The following is a 20,958-nucleotide window of genomic DNA, read 5'->3' as shown; positions in this document are numbered from 1 at the left end:
GAAGTGCTATTTTCGTGGTGACGCTATATATCTCTCCATCTCTTTCTCCGTCAAAGATTTGAAAGAATGATGAAGAATCGCGGCCAGTTCTCGACGCAGGATGCTGATTGCCTGATCCTTGTGGTGTACTGCGGTGTAGGAACTTGCTGAAGGAATGCGTGTACTTGCGTGTACATACGACTCACGCCCACTGTTCATCAATGTCACGGACGGGTCTTCTTACCGATGTACTCCTTGTGTATGAAACACAACACGGGGAAGCATCAGTAACGCCGTTCACGTGTATGGGTCGAAACACTACGAAGCTGAGTTTCTCGCACGAGCCGCTGGTGTCGGGAGCGCATCAATTCGCGACAGAAACGGAATTTTGTGTATTTTGAAGTGTCGAATTTTTTTTCGGTGTTTATTCGATGTCTGAGGGAAATTCGTTTCTTGAAAAGTGAATCATGTATTTATTTATTTTTCGTTTTCAGCGAATAAATTTTCGCTTTTGACGTTTACGGGCTGAAAATTAGAATTTCCGGGTGTCAATAAATTGTGAAACAAATGAGTGTTAAAAAAATGTATTTCTGGTTCTATGGCTAAGTTACACGGACAAGTGCCTTTATAAGCATTTCTGAATCGTATCGAAACATCGATTTCGATGGAATAAATAACATAAAAACAGCACAAGATTGAAAACACAAAGATCCATCAACAACAAAGAAAACTGTTTGAATTGCCGCATTTTCGATTGACCAATAAAATCTATTTGCCGAGTAAAATTTTTCTCGTCGCTCCAAAATTTTGACCAGCCTGAGTCGCGCCCTTGTTCGTGCCGGCTTGGAGGCCAATCAAACCTTCTCCGGCTCTTAGTTGCTCCTCGGTGAACGAGCGTTTGTTTTCCTCCGCGGGCTTGGGGCCGAGGTAAGGTCCGCGCCATTCCGGGTGTCTGTAAGTCTGTGGAATACAAAACAAATTAATCGGTAATGTGTCGAAACGACGTAGCTGCGAAATGAAAATCAAATCGAGTCGCTCACAGTGCGACCAATGGCGAAAATGGTGTTCGTCACTTGCGCAATGTTTTTGCGTTCCATGAGGTCAACGGCCTGAAACAAATCGACGTCTGGCACTCCGTATTTGACGCAGGCTTTTTGGAACCTGAAATCAAGCGAGAGGCGAATTGTCATACGTGCAAACGCCGTTTTTCTATGAGTCTACGAGAAAAACTGTTCAGTGTCAAACGGTGAAATCAGAATTTTGCAATCGAGATTGAAATTGTTGAACATTCGCGAGCGACTTGGCCGACTTTTCAACGACACAGTTTTCAAGTTTTCATTTCGATAAAATAACCAAAACAGAACATTCTAAATTACGATTTTTTTTGTCATTCGATTCATAATACCGTCATTTATTCCCTCTTCAATTCCTGGCAAAACTCGAGCGTCGATTCGTTAAAAATTAAACTTCCGAACAATATATTTTTACTTTTTTCCACATTTTCGTATAAAGAAAATTCAGCACATCGAATCTGACGGGATCACAAGCAGTTTCAATCACCATCGCTCACCTCGTGAAATATTCTAATTGTAACGCGGAAGATTGTAAGTAGCGCTATATTTTATGATCGAAAAGCGGCAGCACTTTTGACAGATTTACGTATGTACAGAACCAGAAAAATGAGCATTGCCAAAATGTCAACGAAGACAGTTTTGTTTCAACTTCAACGGTATGAATCTTTACGGATGAATCGATTTGAGTCGAGGTCTAAGATGACATCCATTAGAACGAAACCCCACGGAAATTCATACTGCCGAAGTAAAAATTTCGAAAGAAAGTCGTTGGGAGCCGATACGTGGGTGCAAGGCCGACGAGGGAGTAACTCGAGGAGATTCGCAACCGGAGAAACAAAAGAGAAGCTAACACAGTCGGGTGTTTTGACCTCTTGTGCGGTTATGTTAGCCTGACACGAGGTTTGAGTTAGTGACGCGCTTCTATTGTTCGGACGCTAATTATCGTCGAGAAACTAATTAGTCTGGTTCATGTGTTTCTCGCTCGGCCGGTGGGAGCTGACGGCGATGTCGACACGACGCTGTGGCCGGCGTAAACACGTCGTGACACCTTGATAGCGAGTATCCTTTCAGAGAAATGACGCGTCTCGTGTCCCCGACGATCGGGAAAACAGAATCGTGCGAGAGGAAAGATGGGAGGGGAAACAGCGCCAGAGCGGGCAACGGAGCTGCGCACGACGCACGCCAGTGAACTCTTCTTCCAGCGCGTCACCCCGTCGTCGAACGTACAGGAATTTCATTTGCCTTTCTCGTTCGCATAAATTTCTGATACGCGGCGCGTCTGCTGCATATGAGCACCTTACCGGCGTTGGCTATTTATCAGGCACATGTGACTCACGCTGTGCGCGATCGATCGCGGACAATGCGACGAACCAATGACACTTGGAAACCCTTAATCCGCGATTAATTACTGAGCCTCGACATACGGAGATTTTTCACGATGTTTATTATTTTCGTTCAAACAAACCAATTCTCACACGCATTGCTTAAGGTTACAAAGAGAATGAAGACATTCTTCGATCTGCCGATCGAACGAATCGAACGAATCAGTCTTATGACAATGAACTCTGGCAGTCATCGAGTATGTCAATTTAAGTAAAAAAATATTTATGTAAATAAAAAAAACCGAAGAAAATAGTGTGTAGTTGAACTTTATTATCGTAAGAACATTTCAGGCTGGAGAAAAAATCCAAGTAGTTTTCGGTCTCGTTTCAAAGTTTACGTTTGTTTTGAGGTTAGCTCACGGATTTCGCGACATTGTGCAATAGATCAATGACAATCGACGGATTATTTCAACGTCTTTTTAAAATTGGTTTTCAAGACATTTTAACATTGCAAGAGTCGCTCTCGCCGAAGAAAACAAGAAAAATTTAACGATTATCGTACTTTTCATGTCCAGACATCGACCTAACCTCTGCGGTTCGCGTTCCGTATCCCACGCAGGAATTTGTACACAGAAATATTCGTACGTGATATAAGTACGAGAGAGCGGGATTCGCAATCAGCACACGAAGAGCAAATCACTTGTTCGGCTTTCATGTTACTCGAGTAGAAAGGGAGTAATGCGGAGTGGCCGCGCTGCGCATCATTCGCCCCACTACTTGGATAATAATGTTTTTTAACCAAGAGCCTGTGAAAGAGAGAGAGCGAGACACCACGCAGATATCAAAGAAGTGTGCTACTCGCGCGCATGCCGAGACACGCGATGCACGCATGCCCCCTTCACGACAAAACGTGCAGAGATGTCCAAAAAAAACATTCATCAACGCCTACAAACACAGAATGGCGTCCAAACTGACGTCCAACGTCCAATTAAACTCAATCCCATTATTTCAAAAGTTGCGTGAAAATTCGACCGTTCGAATACGAGCGGCGTGAATCTTAAAAATGGAAAAGTGGGCGAGGGTACGTTACGAAACTTTTGGATTTGAAAACATGAAAAATTGAATATAAATTTGTTGAAACCGGAACACGAAAATGAGGACTCGCTCGAGCCCCTCGAGCCTACGGAAAAAAATGGTAACGAATTGCAGCACGTTTTTTCATAATGATTAATTTATTAAATTCTGATCATGGCAATCTTTGTTACAATTATTTAACACGAACTGAAAAAAAAATTAAAAAAAGACGCTAAAATAATAAATGTTTATGTTTAGAAGTGTAGGGAATGAGAATATGTCACGAAACTCGAAACGCGTGCCACCTCCTTACGTGCAAATAACTCATCAGGATGGCAGCAAAGCGTTAAAAGCGGATTGAATCTCGCACGGGTCGATGCTCTCAAACCTCGCTCGTCGAATCTAAACTTTCGAGTCTAACGATGCTAAATTGCCGTTCTAACCTCAAACTTCGTGATAACCATTAAAAACAAAAAAAACGACAGCACGAGACAACAGTCAGTACGTGAAATTTCATGACTTTTTCAAAATAAGTATCAAGAGTGAAATTGAACTTTTATGATGCGTTATTTTTAGAACTCGAGACCCGCGAGCTAGTGTTCGAATACGATAATTAACAAATCAGTGTATCTCCAAACCATCGAATTTCAGCCGCAGGAAATCTTACGTCTAACACGAGTAGGAAGAAACTAAAAAAATATCGTAAAACAGAAGTATTGAGAGCGATTTTTTCGATAAAATTGTGGATTGAATAAAAAAAGTTTGACCAGGACTGCATAGGTGGTTACCCTGAATGGACGACGAAATAAAAAAACCAATTCGACTCATATCGAAATATTATTCGGAAGCGTTCCACGGGTTTTACGCAGAAAAAAGTGGTTGACTCGGAAGACTGCTAATCAAGGTATGAAGGTTCGTTCAGGCTGCCGAGACTCAGAGAACCAGAATCCAACGTCGTAATAAATAAGCGATGGTCCCGACCTCAGACTTAGTCAGTAGTCCCGGATCAGGAGTTCAGGGCGTCGCAGGAGTTTTATAGGTTATGTGGAATTCGTGTGGTCGCTCTAAGCGTGGATTCTCCGCTCCCGCCGTGCTCCCGCCTCACAGATTCTGTGACACCTTTTTCACGTGACGGTCGAAAGTTGAAACAACGGCGCTCGAGACAGGGTTCAACGACTTTCAAGTACATGTGGATAAAACGCGGCCAATTTTTACTCTCGATTGAACGATATAATGTGCTTAATGGTGGTTTTTTAACGCTCCTTCTGACTAGTCGATACGAAATAGTCGAGAATGATGTTCGACGCAAAACACTGTCGATTGCGTAAAGTCGACTGACGATCCGGAACGCATGCGAAACAAAGAGGTAAACGGTGCTCGTGTGCTACGATTCTCGCGCGCCTCTTTCTCCCCCCTCTCTCGTTCTCTCTTTCGGTCTCACGTGACCCGAAGCAGTTCACGAACGGGCCGCCTACAGGCGTGTTACGTAAGAAGCTCTCACTCCAATGGCGTCGATAACAAATGCATTCAACGAGCGAAAATTTAATCGATGTAAAACACCGAATTAGTGGGACGGAAAATCGAGAAAAATGAACGGAAGTTTTGCGTTTCAAGAAATTACCCTAATCAATTTATCATGTGAACTTTCTTATTGGAACGATTAACAAATCATTTTTGAAGGAAATCCTACGTTTATCGTACTTTATTTTCATTTAATAAAAATTGGTCGAACTCTTATAACTAATAAAACTCACTGGTTGAGGTTGTCCATCATTTTGTAGTCGCCGCCGGAGGTGTTGATTTTTGGAACTAGTCCGGGCCTCAGTCTGTTCATCAATTTACAGAGAATAACACCATCCCTTAATGCGTCTTCGTAGGCCAAACCTGAAAACAATGAATGTTGAAAAGTCTCCTCATTAATTCGCCATGAATCTTATTTTCTAAATAAAAGAGTTTCTCTAATATTTTCAATTTCATAAAATTCTCTCAAAATTTCGTGAAGCACGAAAAACAGGAATTTTATTATCGAGCTCACTCCGCGGCGCTTCCTGTCAAGCATGATCCTAACCTAAAAATGGTGACGCTGCTTGGTTTGTGGTTTTTTTACAGAAAATACCACCGTCATGTTGCCTATTTTCAAAAATTGTTCCATCAGTGTTCATTCACCACCATCGGGTACTCAATCATCAAATGTGGCTACACGCTCGAGTACCGAACTTCCAAATTAAATAACGCTAAATTTGAAGCACCAAATATCGGACGTTAGTTTGTCTCACGTCGCAGATTTTTCTGTAAACGTTTTATACCGAAACTGGCTCGTAAACATCGCCGTTTTTTTCTAAACCCTGCAACGATTCGCTGCTACAGTAATCTGATAGAGCTGATTTACAAAAGATTTATTAAAGTAGTACGACCGTTCTATGACTAGTCAAGATTGCAACTATGTTGATTAATTTCGAGTCTAAATTATTAATAAAATTAATAAACACTTACATTGCGAATATTTTTATGACGAAAATCTAATAAAATGCTCTAAAAATATCATTAAAGATCAAATTTATACTTCAACTTGACTAGTTAATGATTGAGTCGGTACCGGTGACCCTTGAAATGCACATAACCTAGAAACATTTTTCTTGTGCAAAAGAAAGTTTGTATCGGTGTGATGGCACCGAGAAAAATAAATTTGGTCAATTCGTTAAAAAAAAGCGAAGCTACTAGACGAATGGAAGCACGTGAGTCAGTCTCAAAAATAAGTTTGATGAAATTCCCACGATTCCCGAATTTGCCCGAAGTGCAATCAGCTGTTACCAACAGCCAACGTAAAGACTGTCATCCGCTTTCGAAACGTCAAAAACTCAAGTTTTTTCATGTTTTCTTTCTTAAAAACGCCGTAAGGTATGTTTTTTTTTAAAGAAACGGAATCTGTGATAAATTTTCTTCGCGATAGGAACTTTTCCGAAGCTCGAACACCGTACAATTTTTTCACAATCAATATTTAAAAAAGTGGACCTTCATCGTACTTTATCGAACGGCTGGACTACTTTAAGAACCAAACTTGGACGTGGTGCATTAAAATGAGTTGAAAAGTGCGTTTTATTCATCGTTGAATATCGATGAAAATATGCACTAAATAAATATTTCGTAGATAAAAACCAATTATATTTTCTCTCAGTCAAAAACAGTGAGTTCGATATGAACGAACTCGAGCATTTGATGTTCAACACAAAATTGTTGAATTTGCCAAGTTGTCGTCCACGGAAGAATGCATTGAAGTTTGATGAGCGAATTTTGTCCTCGAATCGTCGAATTTTCCCCATTCATCAGCTGAAGGTTTGCAAATCTATTGTTATTAAAATATTGTTTAAATTGACAAAACACGATATACAAAACAACCATCGATTTATTCAACCGTCCATTAAAGCGTCTACAATAATTTGCGTTCGAAAATGAAGCACTCATTCGACTGGAACGCTTCAGCTCTCGCGTCTTCGAAGCACGAAGAAAAAACTCATATCGACAGTTCGTTCACGTTCTTACCGATGAGCGTACATGTATATGATTCCCGCAATAAGAAAGAATGCGAGCGAGCATGCTTGCACCAGGACCGCATAAAAATCGTAACGAAAAGTGAAGAATTTTTAGTGTTATATGTGTGAACTGAAAGGTTAAGAATCTCCGCGTATTTGTAACGCGGGAGAAGCATTGGAGTGAGGACGTATAAGGGCGTAAATAGCGAACAAAAAGTGTCCGAAAGTATGTAGAAAAATGAGCTCGAAAAGTTCACGGAGCTCGAATCAGCACGTGATTCATGTTATTTTGTTTATCAGCTTTAAGTACACAGAAACGCTCCGACGAAAAAAAGTATGTTAATCAACGCCATGTTTGACGTCGATGTACGGCGCTGCCCTCTGCCGTCGATCGTCGAAGCAACTCACTATTGGTTCCCGCCCATTCGCGTTCCGATCAAACCTCTCCAACGTTACGCGCCCCTGACACGAGGTCTCTTTTGTTTTCTCTCATCAGGTTTATTGTCACGTTTTTGTTTTCACCCGAGCCCTCCACGTCGGATGGCAGCGCAAGTGTAAGTGTCGCGCGCGTAAATATAAGCATAGAAATATGGGAGAGTAAAAGCGGGAAAGCGAGAGGGAACGATAACACAGCGCTCGGAGCGGTGAGAAAGACAGGCTGTGGCGAAGCATTCGCGACCAACGTTCTTTCATGGTGTCCCATGAAGCCAAGAGGCCAGCTAAGGGGGCAAGCCATTTTTTTCCTCTAAATTCCCGAAGGACCTCAACCGCGATTCCCGGCGTTCTCGTCTTTTCTACCGTTCGAGGATACGTTCATTGCCGTTATCGTTTTGACCGTTCTCCTCTCAGTTCGCGCGGTGTTTCTACGTAATCCTACGGGATTCTTGGTACGAAAATAAATGAAGTCGAAGACTGCGGAGGCATCTTGAGCCTGGAATGCTGAGCTGCTCAGGTTTTCGTCTCGGCGACCGCCATTCGAAAGACGAGACGTATCTCGAACAGCCAGGAGTGCAGTTGACCGGTGGAGCTCTGTGATCGAATTCCACTCGCGCCATACGACATCGCAACTGATAGAAACGTGTACGCTTGTGTGCGCGATTTCATTTTTTTTCTTTTTTTTTGTGTTAGCAATGCATACACTGTGCCCAACGTGTATCGAACGTATATCGATGAAAGCCGCTGCTCCCGATGCCAACGCTGCAACACACGCGACAGCCCAACCACGCGAGCATGCGCATTCTCATCATTTTTATACCACCGACAATCCGAGTCACTTCGGTTCTCACCGAAACGCGACGGTCGAGGCGAATATCCAATACCGTTCCCTTTAGAAAAAATCTCGTTAAGAATTATAATAAAATTGTTACGAACGAATTCATTATCAGAATTTCCAGATGCTCACGAACCCACGAAGACGCAATTACTGATTTCGTTTCAGATTCTAAAATAAAGTTTACGCCAAATACGGGATAGAATTTTCTTCAATTTTTTACAAAATTCGCTCCATTACGAATTTTTTATAACAATTGTCCCGATCGTACTTCGGCATAGAAAGATTTGCGCAAGATGCGGAAGAATGATTTATGACCTCTTATAAACAATTATCGATTTCAAAAACTGTGTGAACGACAAAAAATTTCAACGCGACCGTGTTTCCAACTTCCTCTGTAAACACGAATTTATTGAGATGAAAATAAAAATACTGCAGAAATCAATCGGATTTGAATACAAAAAATGTTTGACCGAACCCTAATTTTAAATAATCGTCTTCAATAACAAATGATCAGAAATTAAAAAAAAAAAAAAAAAAAAAAACTTTTTTGAACGATTCGATTTCCGGTTCCTGAAGAATGTCGTGATCCGTGCATAGCAGCCGCACATTGAAGAATATCGAGGCGCGATGGCCGATGGATACATGATTCCGTACAACCAGGCGGGCATGTCGTGCACACGGTTTTACGGCGTGTGATTTGTAAACACGAAACGTACACTCTAACGTAACAGGCTCGCAGTACATTATTCTGACAGAGGTGCAGAATGAAGATGGAGAATGTATTTCGGGTTGCGCCGAGAGCCACATCATTGGAGCATGCTGCTGTATATTATTATAATGAAAATGGAAATATATGCAGCATCTATGAATATGAAAGTTGCGCAGTTACTAAGAGAGCATGTATGCGACCGAGTATACGAACGCGACTGTACGTGATCCAGTTCATTGGAACTCTATTTAGGAAACGATCGAGAAAAAATAAAATCGACGATAATAACGGTTGAAGCAAAAAATGACGTTTTCGGTGTAAAAAAAAAGGTACGCGTTGTACGATTTTTATAACTCATTTGAGGCTGCTTTCGTTTGCCGAAATGCTGCAGACTTTTTTTTAAAACGTTGTTCTGTCATTTTTTCCTTAAGAGACAGGGGCAGTACATGTGTATATTTTAAACGTAAAACTATGGGAATTTTATTAATTATTTTTTGGAGGTTAGGGTCAGCAGTCACGATTCACAATGGCTTGAAAGTTTGTCAAACTCGAAGTCCGGTATGCGAATATAATTCGCGTTAGCCTCGATGCTTTGAGATCGATCGACGTCAGTGATTCGTGAGGAAAAAATGAAGATTCGTGAGAACAGAAAATCCGTCAGAACGACGTCAAAATGTCTCGTAGACTTTTCGTTCGTAGCAAGCGTTTCGTTAATTGTTAACAGGAGCATAGATAGGAAGGAGAGTTGGTCAGGTTGGCTCACGCGCGTTGACGTTGGGCCGCGTTATCTCCGTTCGTAAATATCACAATTTCGTAGTGTTCACCGAAGCGTGATGGGCGAGGAAAAAACACATCGAAACAGGTCGATCGCAAAATGATTTTGAAACAGAGTTTAAGCAAAGGATGCCGCAACTTTGAGAGACTGAAAAAAACAGAGTCCGAACCCCTGCATCCGTGGACGTTTATGACCGTGGGTAACCTACGATTTTGGCAATGAAAACGATTTTACAGCTTTACGTAACACTACTTGCCTGATCCTGCAAGGACGTCGCATCACGTGGTTTCCCAGTATGTGATAGAGTGCGCGCGCGGCTACCGCTGGCTCCCCACCCCTCCCGGATCGCACAGAGTCGCGCGTTTGCTCAGTTGGCCCACGAGCGGCGCCTCTTTAGCGCTCTCCCAGTTACACGCCACGAGATAACCCTACCCCCGAATCTGTTTGCCTAATACAAAACTGGTCGACCTTCGGCGTTCTCGATTGACGAGACATCGACAGCCGATCGCCTAATGGCTTCGAAATATTCTCTATTTCTTTCTTTGCCTTCGTTTCCTTTGTCCGAAATGTCCTCTCGCCTCAGTATTTTCGTTACTTCGCTCATCAGCGGACGTCGAAACTTCAGCAACTGTTACTCAACAGTACGGCGATTCCGTTCGATTGTTGCTACGGGATTTAACCGGCGAAGAAACATTTTGTGCGGTAGAAGAAAAAGGTAAGGAGAATATCGTCGGGAGAAATTGGACCGTTCTTCGAACAATCGAGGCTGGGTAATATCAGGATTGCATTATCGCTTAGGACGTCGATTTCCGGTTTCATAACGGCCAGGTATCAGGAATATATTCTTTGTAAACAAGATCTTTGCACAAGTTTCCCTCGTTTTGTGCACTTTCTACAAGCCTCCGAAACGTTCATACGTACAGACGTGAATAAATATATTCATCGATTAAGGAGTAAACGAGTGGGTATTTCCAAGAAAAGGGAGATTTTCATCCCAAATGAACGGTAAGTTTTATCCCTGGGGACTCCCCCATTCGCCCCAAATAACAGGACGCCATAAAGCGACAGAGTAATTTCATCTCGCGATTCCAAACGACGAAAGAACCTCGCGAATCGCCTCGAATCTGGGGCAGCGTTTGGTCACAGTATCAGGCGCATATATCCTACGAGAAACTTGTCAATTATTTTTGTATGTCCTTCGATTTCTCTAAATTACGAAAGAAAATACTTAATAAATTATCCTCAAGATTTCCTGAGGCCGACTAGATTTTTTCTAAACAAATTTCGCTCGAGTCGCTTTGTGTCCGTTCTCTTGAAACACTTGAAGAATAGAGAATCAATCGCGAATCGAAACTCTCTAAACACAAAGCGAACTTACAGCGTGGCTGTGATACAATCCTGATAATCTCGACACTCGTTGAGATGGCTCGAACGTGAAGAGGTGACGAACGATAGGAAATTGTCTGCGGACTTTGACTCCCAATGACATTTGACAGTGAATGAAAACATGCGAATTTTCAGAGCCACGGAGACTCGCTGCGTCAATGTGTTTACCTCCAAGCCTCGGTGGGCTCGGGCTCGGTACGAATTCGGCTAATGATGCCCTGATCGTTTTCAGATACTGCGCAACTTTAATTCCGTTATTTATGATATTTGTCGCACCGAACGTTTCCCCGATAATGCTCCTTCCGGTAATGAAATCCGCTGATACATTGTATAATAAATTCTAATTTAAATGATTCCTCGTCAAATCTCGACAAATTTCAACATAATCATTCGTTTTTCCTGGGTAACAATAATTGTACAGCAAAAGTAATGTTGTAAACTGTCTGTTTCTCGATTCGAACCGGGTAATATAACACGGTTCATGAATATCCACGGATTTCACGCCTCGACCAATTTTCAGCGACTCTCGTGCACGAGAAAACACGAAAAATACGCCTGCGCAACGCCCCTTATCGATTAAACGTCAAACTCACGTCATAAAGACGTCAAAGACACGATTTTCATCAGGGCAACATCCTCCGCACGAATTTACGACTTTGCATCCAGCAACAGGTCCCCGTGGACCAGGAGAAACGTTGCGGACTCCAGGAGCCAAGAGAACGAAAGTTTTCCTGAAGAAATGAAATACTGAAACGAAGGAAATTCACGTTTTCGTTTTCGTTGATCGAAATGCTCGGACGGACAAAAAATTGTTTTTATCTCTGGAAGCGTGTGGAGAATTCTTTCGGTTTTGGAAAATTTTAACTCGCAAGGCAACGGTAATAAAAATAAAATTGGTTGAAGAATCTCGACAGGATTAATTGCGAAATAAAATTCCACTCTCATTTCACGATGATTCATTCTACAGTGACGATTTTTTTCGCTCACGAAACGTAAACTTTTCAATATTAAACGGAATTCCCATATTTCTTACACACTCAAAATGATTAATAAAAATCGAAATAAGAATGAATTGAATATCGAATTGGACTGGACACTCCACTGGAATTTGAAAAACTTCGTTCGATTTCCATGAAAATTTGTTAACCCAACGTCTGTTACTGTACCGTAAATGTCTAATTTTAATACTTTCCTCACACTCGTTAAAAGCCGAACAGTTTTCTCATCGTTTTGAGAAGTTACGTTTTTTGTATGCAGTTTTGAAATTCCTTCACGAAAACCACCCGATTTAAATAATGAATTTATCTGTGAAATGAAGTCGATGACCAACTGAAATTTTACACAGCCCCTCATTAAAAGTTTAAGTGCAGCATACAAAAGTTTGTTTTAAGGGGGGTGGATCGCGACGATACAATGTTGCCATGCCAAACCATGTTAAAAATATTAAAAAATTTCAAAATGATAAGAATTTAATAAAATTTGGTAAATGTATTCTTAAAAAATATATGAGACAAGATACATTTTTTTCGATTTTTCTACCACATAGCTCTCTATTCAACACTAAAGTTCACGTGTATTAGCACAGAGTTTACATATATACAGTTATACATCTCGTGCATGAGAATTTCGAGTTAACGCTCAATTATTCGATAACCATGTGGTAAAAGGATTGTATTTCTATACTTGATGCCAAAGAATGTTCACCAAATTTGATCAAATTCTGATTATTTTGATTTCGTGATCCACCCTCCTTAAATCTTCCGAACTGAGACCTGCCGAAAGTTACCTTAAGGTAATTCTATCGCTTCAGTCTAGTCATACCACTGCTAATAGTTAAGACTTATAGTGATTAATATTATTGACATATGGAAAAAATGTATTTCTTATAAGTAAAATTTTACATATGTAATCCTTTAAATGAATGTTCGAACTGAAATATAAAAATTAAAAAAAAGTTAGTCCAACGATTCACGTAGTATCCCCAGGTTTACGTTTGGCAACACCGGTTCTCTCCGTCTTTTTCTACTTGACCACTCGTGGTGTGTGTTTAACCTCTTTTCTGCTGATCTGTCAAATTGAGGTTAGGACTACACTCAGCTGATGCCTTACTGTCATGCTTCTTCATCATAGCGAGTCGTAGGAAATCCAATGCCGGAAGTTCAAATTAAACTTAATATTCCGTAAAAAATAGGCCGATAAGGGCAACTTTTTTTAGGAGTATTAGATTACTAAAAGTGTTAAGTATACGAATTGCAGTTTTTTTCCGGAATTTTATGGATTTCTAGGCAAATATACCCTTTTGTAGCAACCGGGAGCTAGGTTTTTGTATACTGTTTTGAAATTCCTTCACGAAAACCACCAATTTTAATAATTAATTTCTCTGAAATTAGGTCGATAACCGACCCTGAAATTTTACACAGCTTTTTATTAAAGGTTTAAGTACAGCATAAATAGTATATTACACTACAAGGGCAGGAAGTTTGATATTCCTGCACTGCGCGTCACAATGCCCGAGGCGAAGCCGAGTATCAAACTTCTGCCGCGTGGTGTATACTATTTTTCTTCACATGCCTGCCCCGACATTTGCTGCACGAGCGAAGCGAGTGCTGCTGGTCGGGGGGGGGGGGAGCAGGCATCAAAAGAACAAGATTAGCAAAGATAATTTATATAAATATTTGCATTCTTATGAACCTGAAAATAGATCTTTACGAGAACCGATCGGAATCGCGGAAAAGCGATGACAATGAACAGCTAATTCACGCGTCACAACCTTATTTTATGAAAAGGGATTCTAAACGACTATATTCATTTTATCAGTCTGGTGACTTTATTTTTGGCCTTCGCATTGATTTTATCTGGAAGGATAGATGTATGTTATTCGTTCGGATTTGTAGCAGTATAGTGCTGTTTTGATAATAGTGCTTGGAAATAATATGACATTTCCATAACATACTTCCGAATGAATAACATAACCTTATTCGTACGGTTTGCGGATGACTAGACACAACCTTTCAAAAAACACGTAGGCAATATCGATTCAAACGTCAAACGTCAAAAGTTAAAAAAATAATTACGTCAACCCTTTCGGAATGCAGAAAAAAGTCTTTGCTCCCGCTGAGACAAATAATGAAGCGCGTGCAGTTTTGACAGCGCAGAAATGTTATACTTTCGACCGACTGTGAAGAAAATTTTTGTTTGAAGTAGTCTACTTTCCCTCCCTAGGTGTGTATAATATACTATTTTTTAATCTTATGAACTAAGCCTGACGATAGAATTACCTTAACGTGACGAATTTCTGTAAGAGCGTATTCAGAATTGCTAATGACAAAAACTGGCCGAAATATCGGATGCAAAGGTGGCTCGTGTTTTCGTAGAATTCAAAAGTGCAGTTTACATTGGGAGCACGTGGTCGGTAGAGCATGCGCATCGAAAGTGCGAGTACGACTTGTTGCGCAAGCTCGTAAATCTATCTCGAGGCTGTAACCCTGGTAGGCTCGTCTCAAAATGACGTCATTGACGTAGGTTTGACGGACATCTGGCGTCTTGGGGGTAGAAAGTAGCTAACGGCAGAAACGTGAGTGATCGAATGGGAGGTTCGACGTTCAAGGTGGCGCGAAATAGCGAGGGATCTCGGGGATCGGGTCTGAGAGACGGAGCGTAGCCGGAGGCTCTTATCCGTGTCTGGTTATCGGAATTTAGGCGTCTGTATCGCCGAGCGGAGAGAATGGTAGTTGGAAGTGAAGACCGAGCGAAGAGAATAGCAGAACTCGACGCTGGTATATTCCCGCGGTGGAATATTCCGCGTAGAACAATCGCGCCTGTGCCATTGGCCGTGTCGGTGTGATTGGCCGAGCACAAGAGTTATTCGATGGGGAGAAAGACGCAGAGATGCCAATGACCAATAACCAGGCTCGTTGGAGCGCTCCAATGAGAAACGGGCAGGCAAATGCGCGGGAGAAGCGTGCGATATCGCTAGCCGTTTTCGCGCCGACCGCCAGGGCGCTCGTAAATTTATCCGCTTCGTGGTGTTACTCCCCTAGTATGTCGGAGCGTTGGTGACGTCACTTGACGAACGGCTGTCAGTGTGAGCATGGGAGGTGGACGGAAGAACAATTTCGCGGAGCAGTAACGCCGTTTCTCGACGATATTTCGATAAATTTGCAACGAAGGATTCTTTCTTCCTGGATGCGCTCGAGTCCGGGGCTCGCTGAGGAGGTTAGGTTTGGAGAAAGTCGTTTTCAAGGTCACCCGTAGCTCAGCCCCTCGGAGGAACCTTCTTTCGGTTCGTTGTGCCCGAAATCGTGAGTATGCGTCAAAAACAATGGAGATCTCGACCACCCTCGCGCAATCGATCCTCCGTCGCACCGACGTCAAACTCGTCCCCGGGCAAACCCTATAAATCCCTCAAACGTCTGATGGTGCCCTGGTGCCTCGGGACGCCTTGCGCCGTCGTGACGGACGGATGACTGACATGTCAATGCTGTCCTCGGCCACTTGAAGCTTCAGACATTCGTATAAACACGCTCGCGAATGAAACGTCTAACGAACGAACGTTTTAACCATTGAAATCAACGGTTCGACTAAATAATCTTTTGGACAGTAACGACGGTTGTGTTGAAACGTTGCGTGCGTTAGAACACTAGCGATAAGAAACGACGAGAGAAACTCCCATACCCGGAGAATCTCATGTATGTATATTATTGTATATATTTGGCTCGTATATATATACTAGAGGCTAAAATGGCCTAGCCAGAAAACCCCTCCATGTCGCCCTGATACTCTAGCGTCCCTACAACGTAACATGATGTACGGTTGACGGTAAATCGATAACGTCTCCATGCCGGCTCGCTCCCACGTTGACAAATCAAAAGGGCAAACTCGTAGAGATTTCATAAACGGTACGGAGAGAATAAAAAATATTGAACTTTAACTCAATTTTACAATATCGTACGAGTACGATTGTCGTTTGCAATTCGTTGACGTTGAACGAATTTCTAGTGTAAAATTATCTCGCTCGAGAACTCGGTTCGTGGAACGTCATTCCGGAACATTTCTAAGCTACTTTTATGTCAACGCGGGGTAATCGGGGTCACTCGAAAAAATCTTGTGGATTTCGTGGAAAAAATTGTTTTTTTTTTTTTTTTTTTTTTTTTATAGCGGCGACCGCTGGCAAGGATACTATCGTGCGAATGGCCAAATTATTTGGAAGAAATGTTCGCTAATTTCGATAATAATCTAATAAATGGTTCGTTCGTTCCTTGTAATCGTTTTCGTGATCTTTTTTTGACGTTTAGCGATCGAAAATAAAAATTACTTTCTTCCGAGACTTTTGAGTCTTTCAGATCGAAAAAAGGGGAAAGAAATTACGAAAATGGAGAATCGAAAATTTACCGAGTGGAATAGTCACACGCTCGGGCGCCTAAACCCGTCTTCTTATACGACTGTTTGCGATTCTCGGTTCGTCGAGCTGGAATCGTGCCCGGCATGCCTCGCGAGCTTCCAGGATCAGGCGTACATCCTGACAGTCGGTTGACGAGATCCTGCAGGACACTTTTAAAGTGGCTCCGAAAATGTGTCAATCGATCGTTCACCAGGGTCCCATCGGGGTAAAACAAGTCGCGCCGCCCACTTTGAACCAGGTTCAAGCTTCATTCACCCCCCATCAGGGTCGTTTGACAAGATGAGCCATGCGGGAGAGTTAATTAAATGTGTTCACTTGACTGCGGTCAAACGTTTCATTTTTGATGAACGAGCAACATCAAAAGCCGTTGATATCCGGCTAGCATCCGGAAACAGAGGACGGAAGCGATGCACCGACACGTTGACGTGCTCTGTGCGACAAACCGAACGCGAAAAACGGTACGGAGCTAAATCATCGGAAACGGATGAAAAATTTTTATCCGCACAATGAATTTTTGGACGAGCGTGATAAAAATTCATGAGCACGATTAAATTTATATTATCTGAAGTGTAAATAAAAAGCTGGGAATCCTCAATTTCCAAACTCGAATTTTGTTCAATCAATCACTAATTCTTTAAGGAAGTTGAGGCATTAGAATGAAAATGATGTCACCGCTTTTAAACCGATTGCATCTTATAAAGTGAAGTGTAAAAAAAAATCAGTTAAATTTTCAGACAGTTTAGGAGCGTCGTTGCTGAGAAAAATCAATAACAATTTGGGCCAAATAACACGTAATCTTATGGAAGTCAAGACACATTCAGTGATATCTCCGTTAAAAATGATGCTAAAAATATGAAATTTTTTGGGCAACATGAGCAAGGCTTGCCGAATAATGTCAATTTTTTTCAGATTTATTAGGAGATTTGCTGAGATTATATTAATAATAATCTGTTTTCCGTGCAGTTTTTTGAGGCTAGGATCGTCACTGTTCGTGTTTTCGACTGAGCTTTCACCAGTTTTTCGTCTTTTTTTCCCCAACTTTTCTTTAAAGTGTATGCAACATTGCCAAACAGTAAACTGGCCTAACTTTTGAAAGGTACAGGTCATCACTTTTGGGTAAAAAAATGACTGTACAGCCTCAACTTCCTTAACTTCATAACTTTTGTCCGAAATTGTATTAAATCGAAAGAATTACGTTTTTCCATTTATACTTGAGGCGTCCTAATTCTTTGTTCGTATTTTTAAATTTTTTCCTCGCTTCTATTATCGTTTTTCTATTAATTATAAAGAATATTTTTAACCAATGGAACAAACGATCACAGAAATGTTAAATGCGAAATTAGATGTTCGATGTGCCCACGACAGGTGCGTCCTCTGATGGCTTGTGGACCAGGCTAGTACTCGGCAGCGAGAGTTTTACACCGAGCGAAGTACAGTGTCAGAGGACTTCGCCACCAACAATGTTGAAGGTTATCCGGAGCTATGCAGCACGTATTTTGGAATACACTTGGAGAGGTTGAGAAACTGCTTTTTCTATTGCAGCGTTGGGCTGTATCGACACGACGAGCACGTTTATTCTCTAATTCAAGAAAATTGAATCACTTTTTCACATTTACGTGAAATGTGAAAAAAATGGAACGACTTCCCTCGTGAGAAATCATGGGGGGAGTCGCGTACGAAGAAATGAAGGAAAAATAATTCCCACGACGAAGAAAACGAAAAAGATGGTGACGACGACGACGTCTCGCGGGGGGAGACAAGTGGGGATGGTTTCGTCATTCAGCCACCTCCATCGAGTCCTCCGGAGAACCAGGACGCCAGTCGAAGGTGGAGCGTTTATAGATTCTTGAAACTGATAACGCATTTGTGCACAGAGACAAACTCTGCAGTTCGCAAACTCAAATTTTCTTGATTTCCAGCTTCTCGACCTTACCTGGCGGTAATGGAATCAATTTTAACGATGCAACGTCAATTTTTAATGGTAAACGATATCGGAGCCCAATGAACCGCGCGAATTATTTAATTTTTATTGCTTTTGTATTTCATTGCAATTATTCAACGATAAACAATGATTCGCATGGTTGAAATTGAATAAGATCGCAAGTACAGGAAATACAGAAATAGATTGGAGATAAATTATTTTTTTCTCAATAATTTTGTGCCTTTTTTCTTCACGAATCAATTTGTTTCCTCTTTTACTTTATTTTTTCAATTCATCAACTTGACCTTGCAGCGTTTTGGGTCTCTGGTGTCAAGCGACTTTGAAATGCGAATTGCGTCGACGCCTGGCGTGTTTGGTAAAGCAGGGAAACATGCGGGACGTCGGGAAAGCGGAGGATCCTGAAGAGCCAACCCCTCGCGCAGCTGTTGCTGTCGTTTTCATGTCCGAATGGTGGTTCGCTATGACGTAACGAAGCGCGCGCTTTGTCAGGAGCACAGGACGAACAAGAGAGCTGAAACTACCCCTAACGAGGAACGGCATTAATTTTTCTCGAGACTACCAATTGCTAGTTTATTAGAGAAAGTTAATTGGGGGTTGGAGCAATGAAAGTCGATTGAAAATTGACGTTGACTGTTGACAGTTCATCTACTATCCGATTCCAAAAAATTAATTGGGAAAATTGTATTTTGAGATAACTTTGGTGGAAGATGATTAAAATTGTCAGTTCGATGAACTGTCACTTTTCAAATGAGAGAAGAAAAATCTATATTTTATCGAAATGAAATATAATTCGAAAGTTACGAGGGTCCGATAAATTTTTGATATTTTTCAGCCGAGTTTAATCGTAGCAGCGGGATCATCGGACGAGTTTCGATATCGGCGAGTGACTCAATGGTCGAGTAAAATTCTCGTTGGAGTTCTAGACACCGAGAACGTGGAATGAGAGTTATTGATTCGAGCAAATACTGACCCACCTCACGAACTTAACCTTAGCGACGTCACGCGTCCTGAAATTTCAATCGGGAGATCATGAAGAGACGAAAGTGAGGGAAACTGCGTCGAAGGGGTGTTCGTGCTGGAAGTCCTTGGGGACGATTGAATCGTCGCCCGCGCAACGAGAGCCGAGGTAATTCGGGGGTGGCGACGTAAAAAAGCTTCGAGACTTTTGCCACCTTCGATTAACAGGAATTCATAGACGCAGTGTAGACTATGAAGGACGTAAAAGTTCGTTCGTTCGTTTCTTTTTTTATCATACAAATATTGAAAAAAAATCGGGCGCATCAATCGAGCTATCGACTCCTGTTATGAAACGAATCGAAATATTCTTACACGTTCCTATAAAAGTGGAAAGAACAAGCTTCGCACCGACGTAAGGTACTGGATTTTCTGACAGTTTGAAGAACTCCGAATGCATACACGCGTCTTATTCTTTCGTCTACAAAATTTACGACTTTCTTTTCTTCCCGTTTACGTTATCATAAGCAAGCTCGGCTTTCAGTCTCGTAACGCCTCCGAATAACAGGAACGCATAACGAATATGTAGGCCTCAAAGAAATATAGCACACACATATTTATATGTCGATATGGATATTGATTTTCACATTATCAATGGCTCGTAAAAGTTTGGGGTGTCCGATCACCCTCGTGGTCTTGCAGGCAAGCACGCCGATCGATACCTCGCGTCGCTCCCTTTCTCTTTCTCTGAAAGGTATCGGTGCGAGCCAACAATGAGAAAAATAGGCACGAAAATAGTGAAAGGGACTTCAGTTTTTTACCGAGTAAGCCATTACTGAAAGAAATTATGAATTATCCGACCAAATGTGTTAAAAAACAAGCCTTTTGGAATTTTTTTAAAGTAATTTCACTGCGAGAATAAGAAAATTATGTACGAATAGCAGAGTTTTATTTTTTTTATTCGTAAACTCAAAAACGATTTCGAAATATCGCGGTTTTGAAAAGTTTTTTGTGATAAACTTACTTCACTATTGAAAACTTTGATGACGAGTCATTTGCACAGTTTTTATTTTAAGGGAACTGACTCCACGATTTCTAACGTTAGTTAGGAGTTAGGATTAGGATTAGGACGGGGATTAGGATTGCATGTGTTGTTGATTTACGTTCATTTGTCTATGAGCTGTATGTACGCACATATTTCCTCTGTCGACGTTCTCGCCGGCGTCGCGATAGCTTTCAGGCGTTCATGCTCTCCTGATTACTATCCGGTTGGCAGTGTCGACATTCGCGATTTTCCACGAGCTGCGTTTTTGTTTATTACAACGCGTAACGTAAACTTATGTTGTTAGTCAGTTCTCGACTTACCGGGTGGAAATCTTTCACCGATGATCGTCTCGATCCATTGTTGGGCTGCGGCCTCTTGGTCAGCTTCGCGTTTTCCAGCAACCTGAAAAATACTTGTGTCAGTCGATTTCAAATCGTGGACGTGCAGCGTGTTCTTGACGAATTGAAGTACAATTGTCAAGCAATTAATTGAGTG

General features: G+C 41.6%; 1 protein-coding gene and 1 long non-coding RNA gene across 2 annotated transcripts in view; one reads left to right on the top strand and one right to left on the bottom strand.

The window, feature by feature from the left end:
* Positions 1-547: 547 nt before the first annotated feature.
* Positions 548-20,958, bottom strand: part of LOC122409201 (muscle-specific protein 20-like) — a 29,668-nt gene continuing 9,257 nt past the window's right edge. The window contains exons 2-5 of the mRNA XM_043416551.1: positions 20,784-20,865; positions 5,203-5,332; positions 1,020-1,140; positions 548-939 (exon numbers count right to left, since the gene is read on the bottom strand). Coding sequence (XP_043272486.1) covers positions 748-939; positions 1,020-1,140; positions 5,203-5,332; positions 20,784-20,865 — 525 coding nt within the window. The 3' untranslated portion in view covers positions 548-747. The remainder of the gene's footprint in view (positions 940-1,019; positions 1,141-5,202; positions 5,333-20,783; positions 20,866-20,958) is intronic.
* LOC122409217 (uncharacterized) lies at positions 16,323-18,725 on the top strand. Its single transcript, XR_006260635.1, has 4 exons — positions 16,323-16,980; positions 17,888-17,991; positions 18,065-18,349; positions 18,442-18,725. It is a non-coding gene; the product is annotated as an uncharacterized lncRNA (long non-coding RNA).

This window comes from Venturia canescens, chromosome 1, assembly GCF_019457755.1.
Source record: "Venturia canescens isolate UGA chromosome 1, ASM1945775v1, whole genome shotgun sequence".
Classification (NCBI taxonomy): domain Eukaryota; kingdom Metazoa; phylum Arthropoda; class Insecta; order Hymenoptera; family Ichneumonidae; genus Venturia; species Venturia canescens.
The sequence above is the reverse complement of the archived record's forward strand: the minus strand, read 5'-3'. Positions and strand labels throughout refer to the sequence as shown.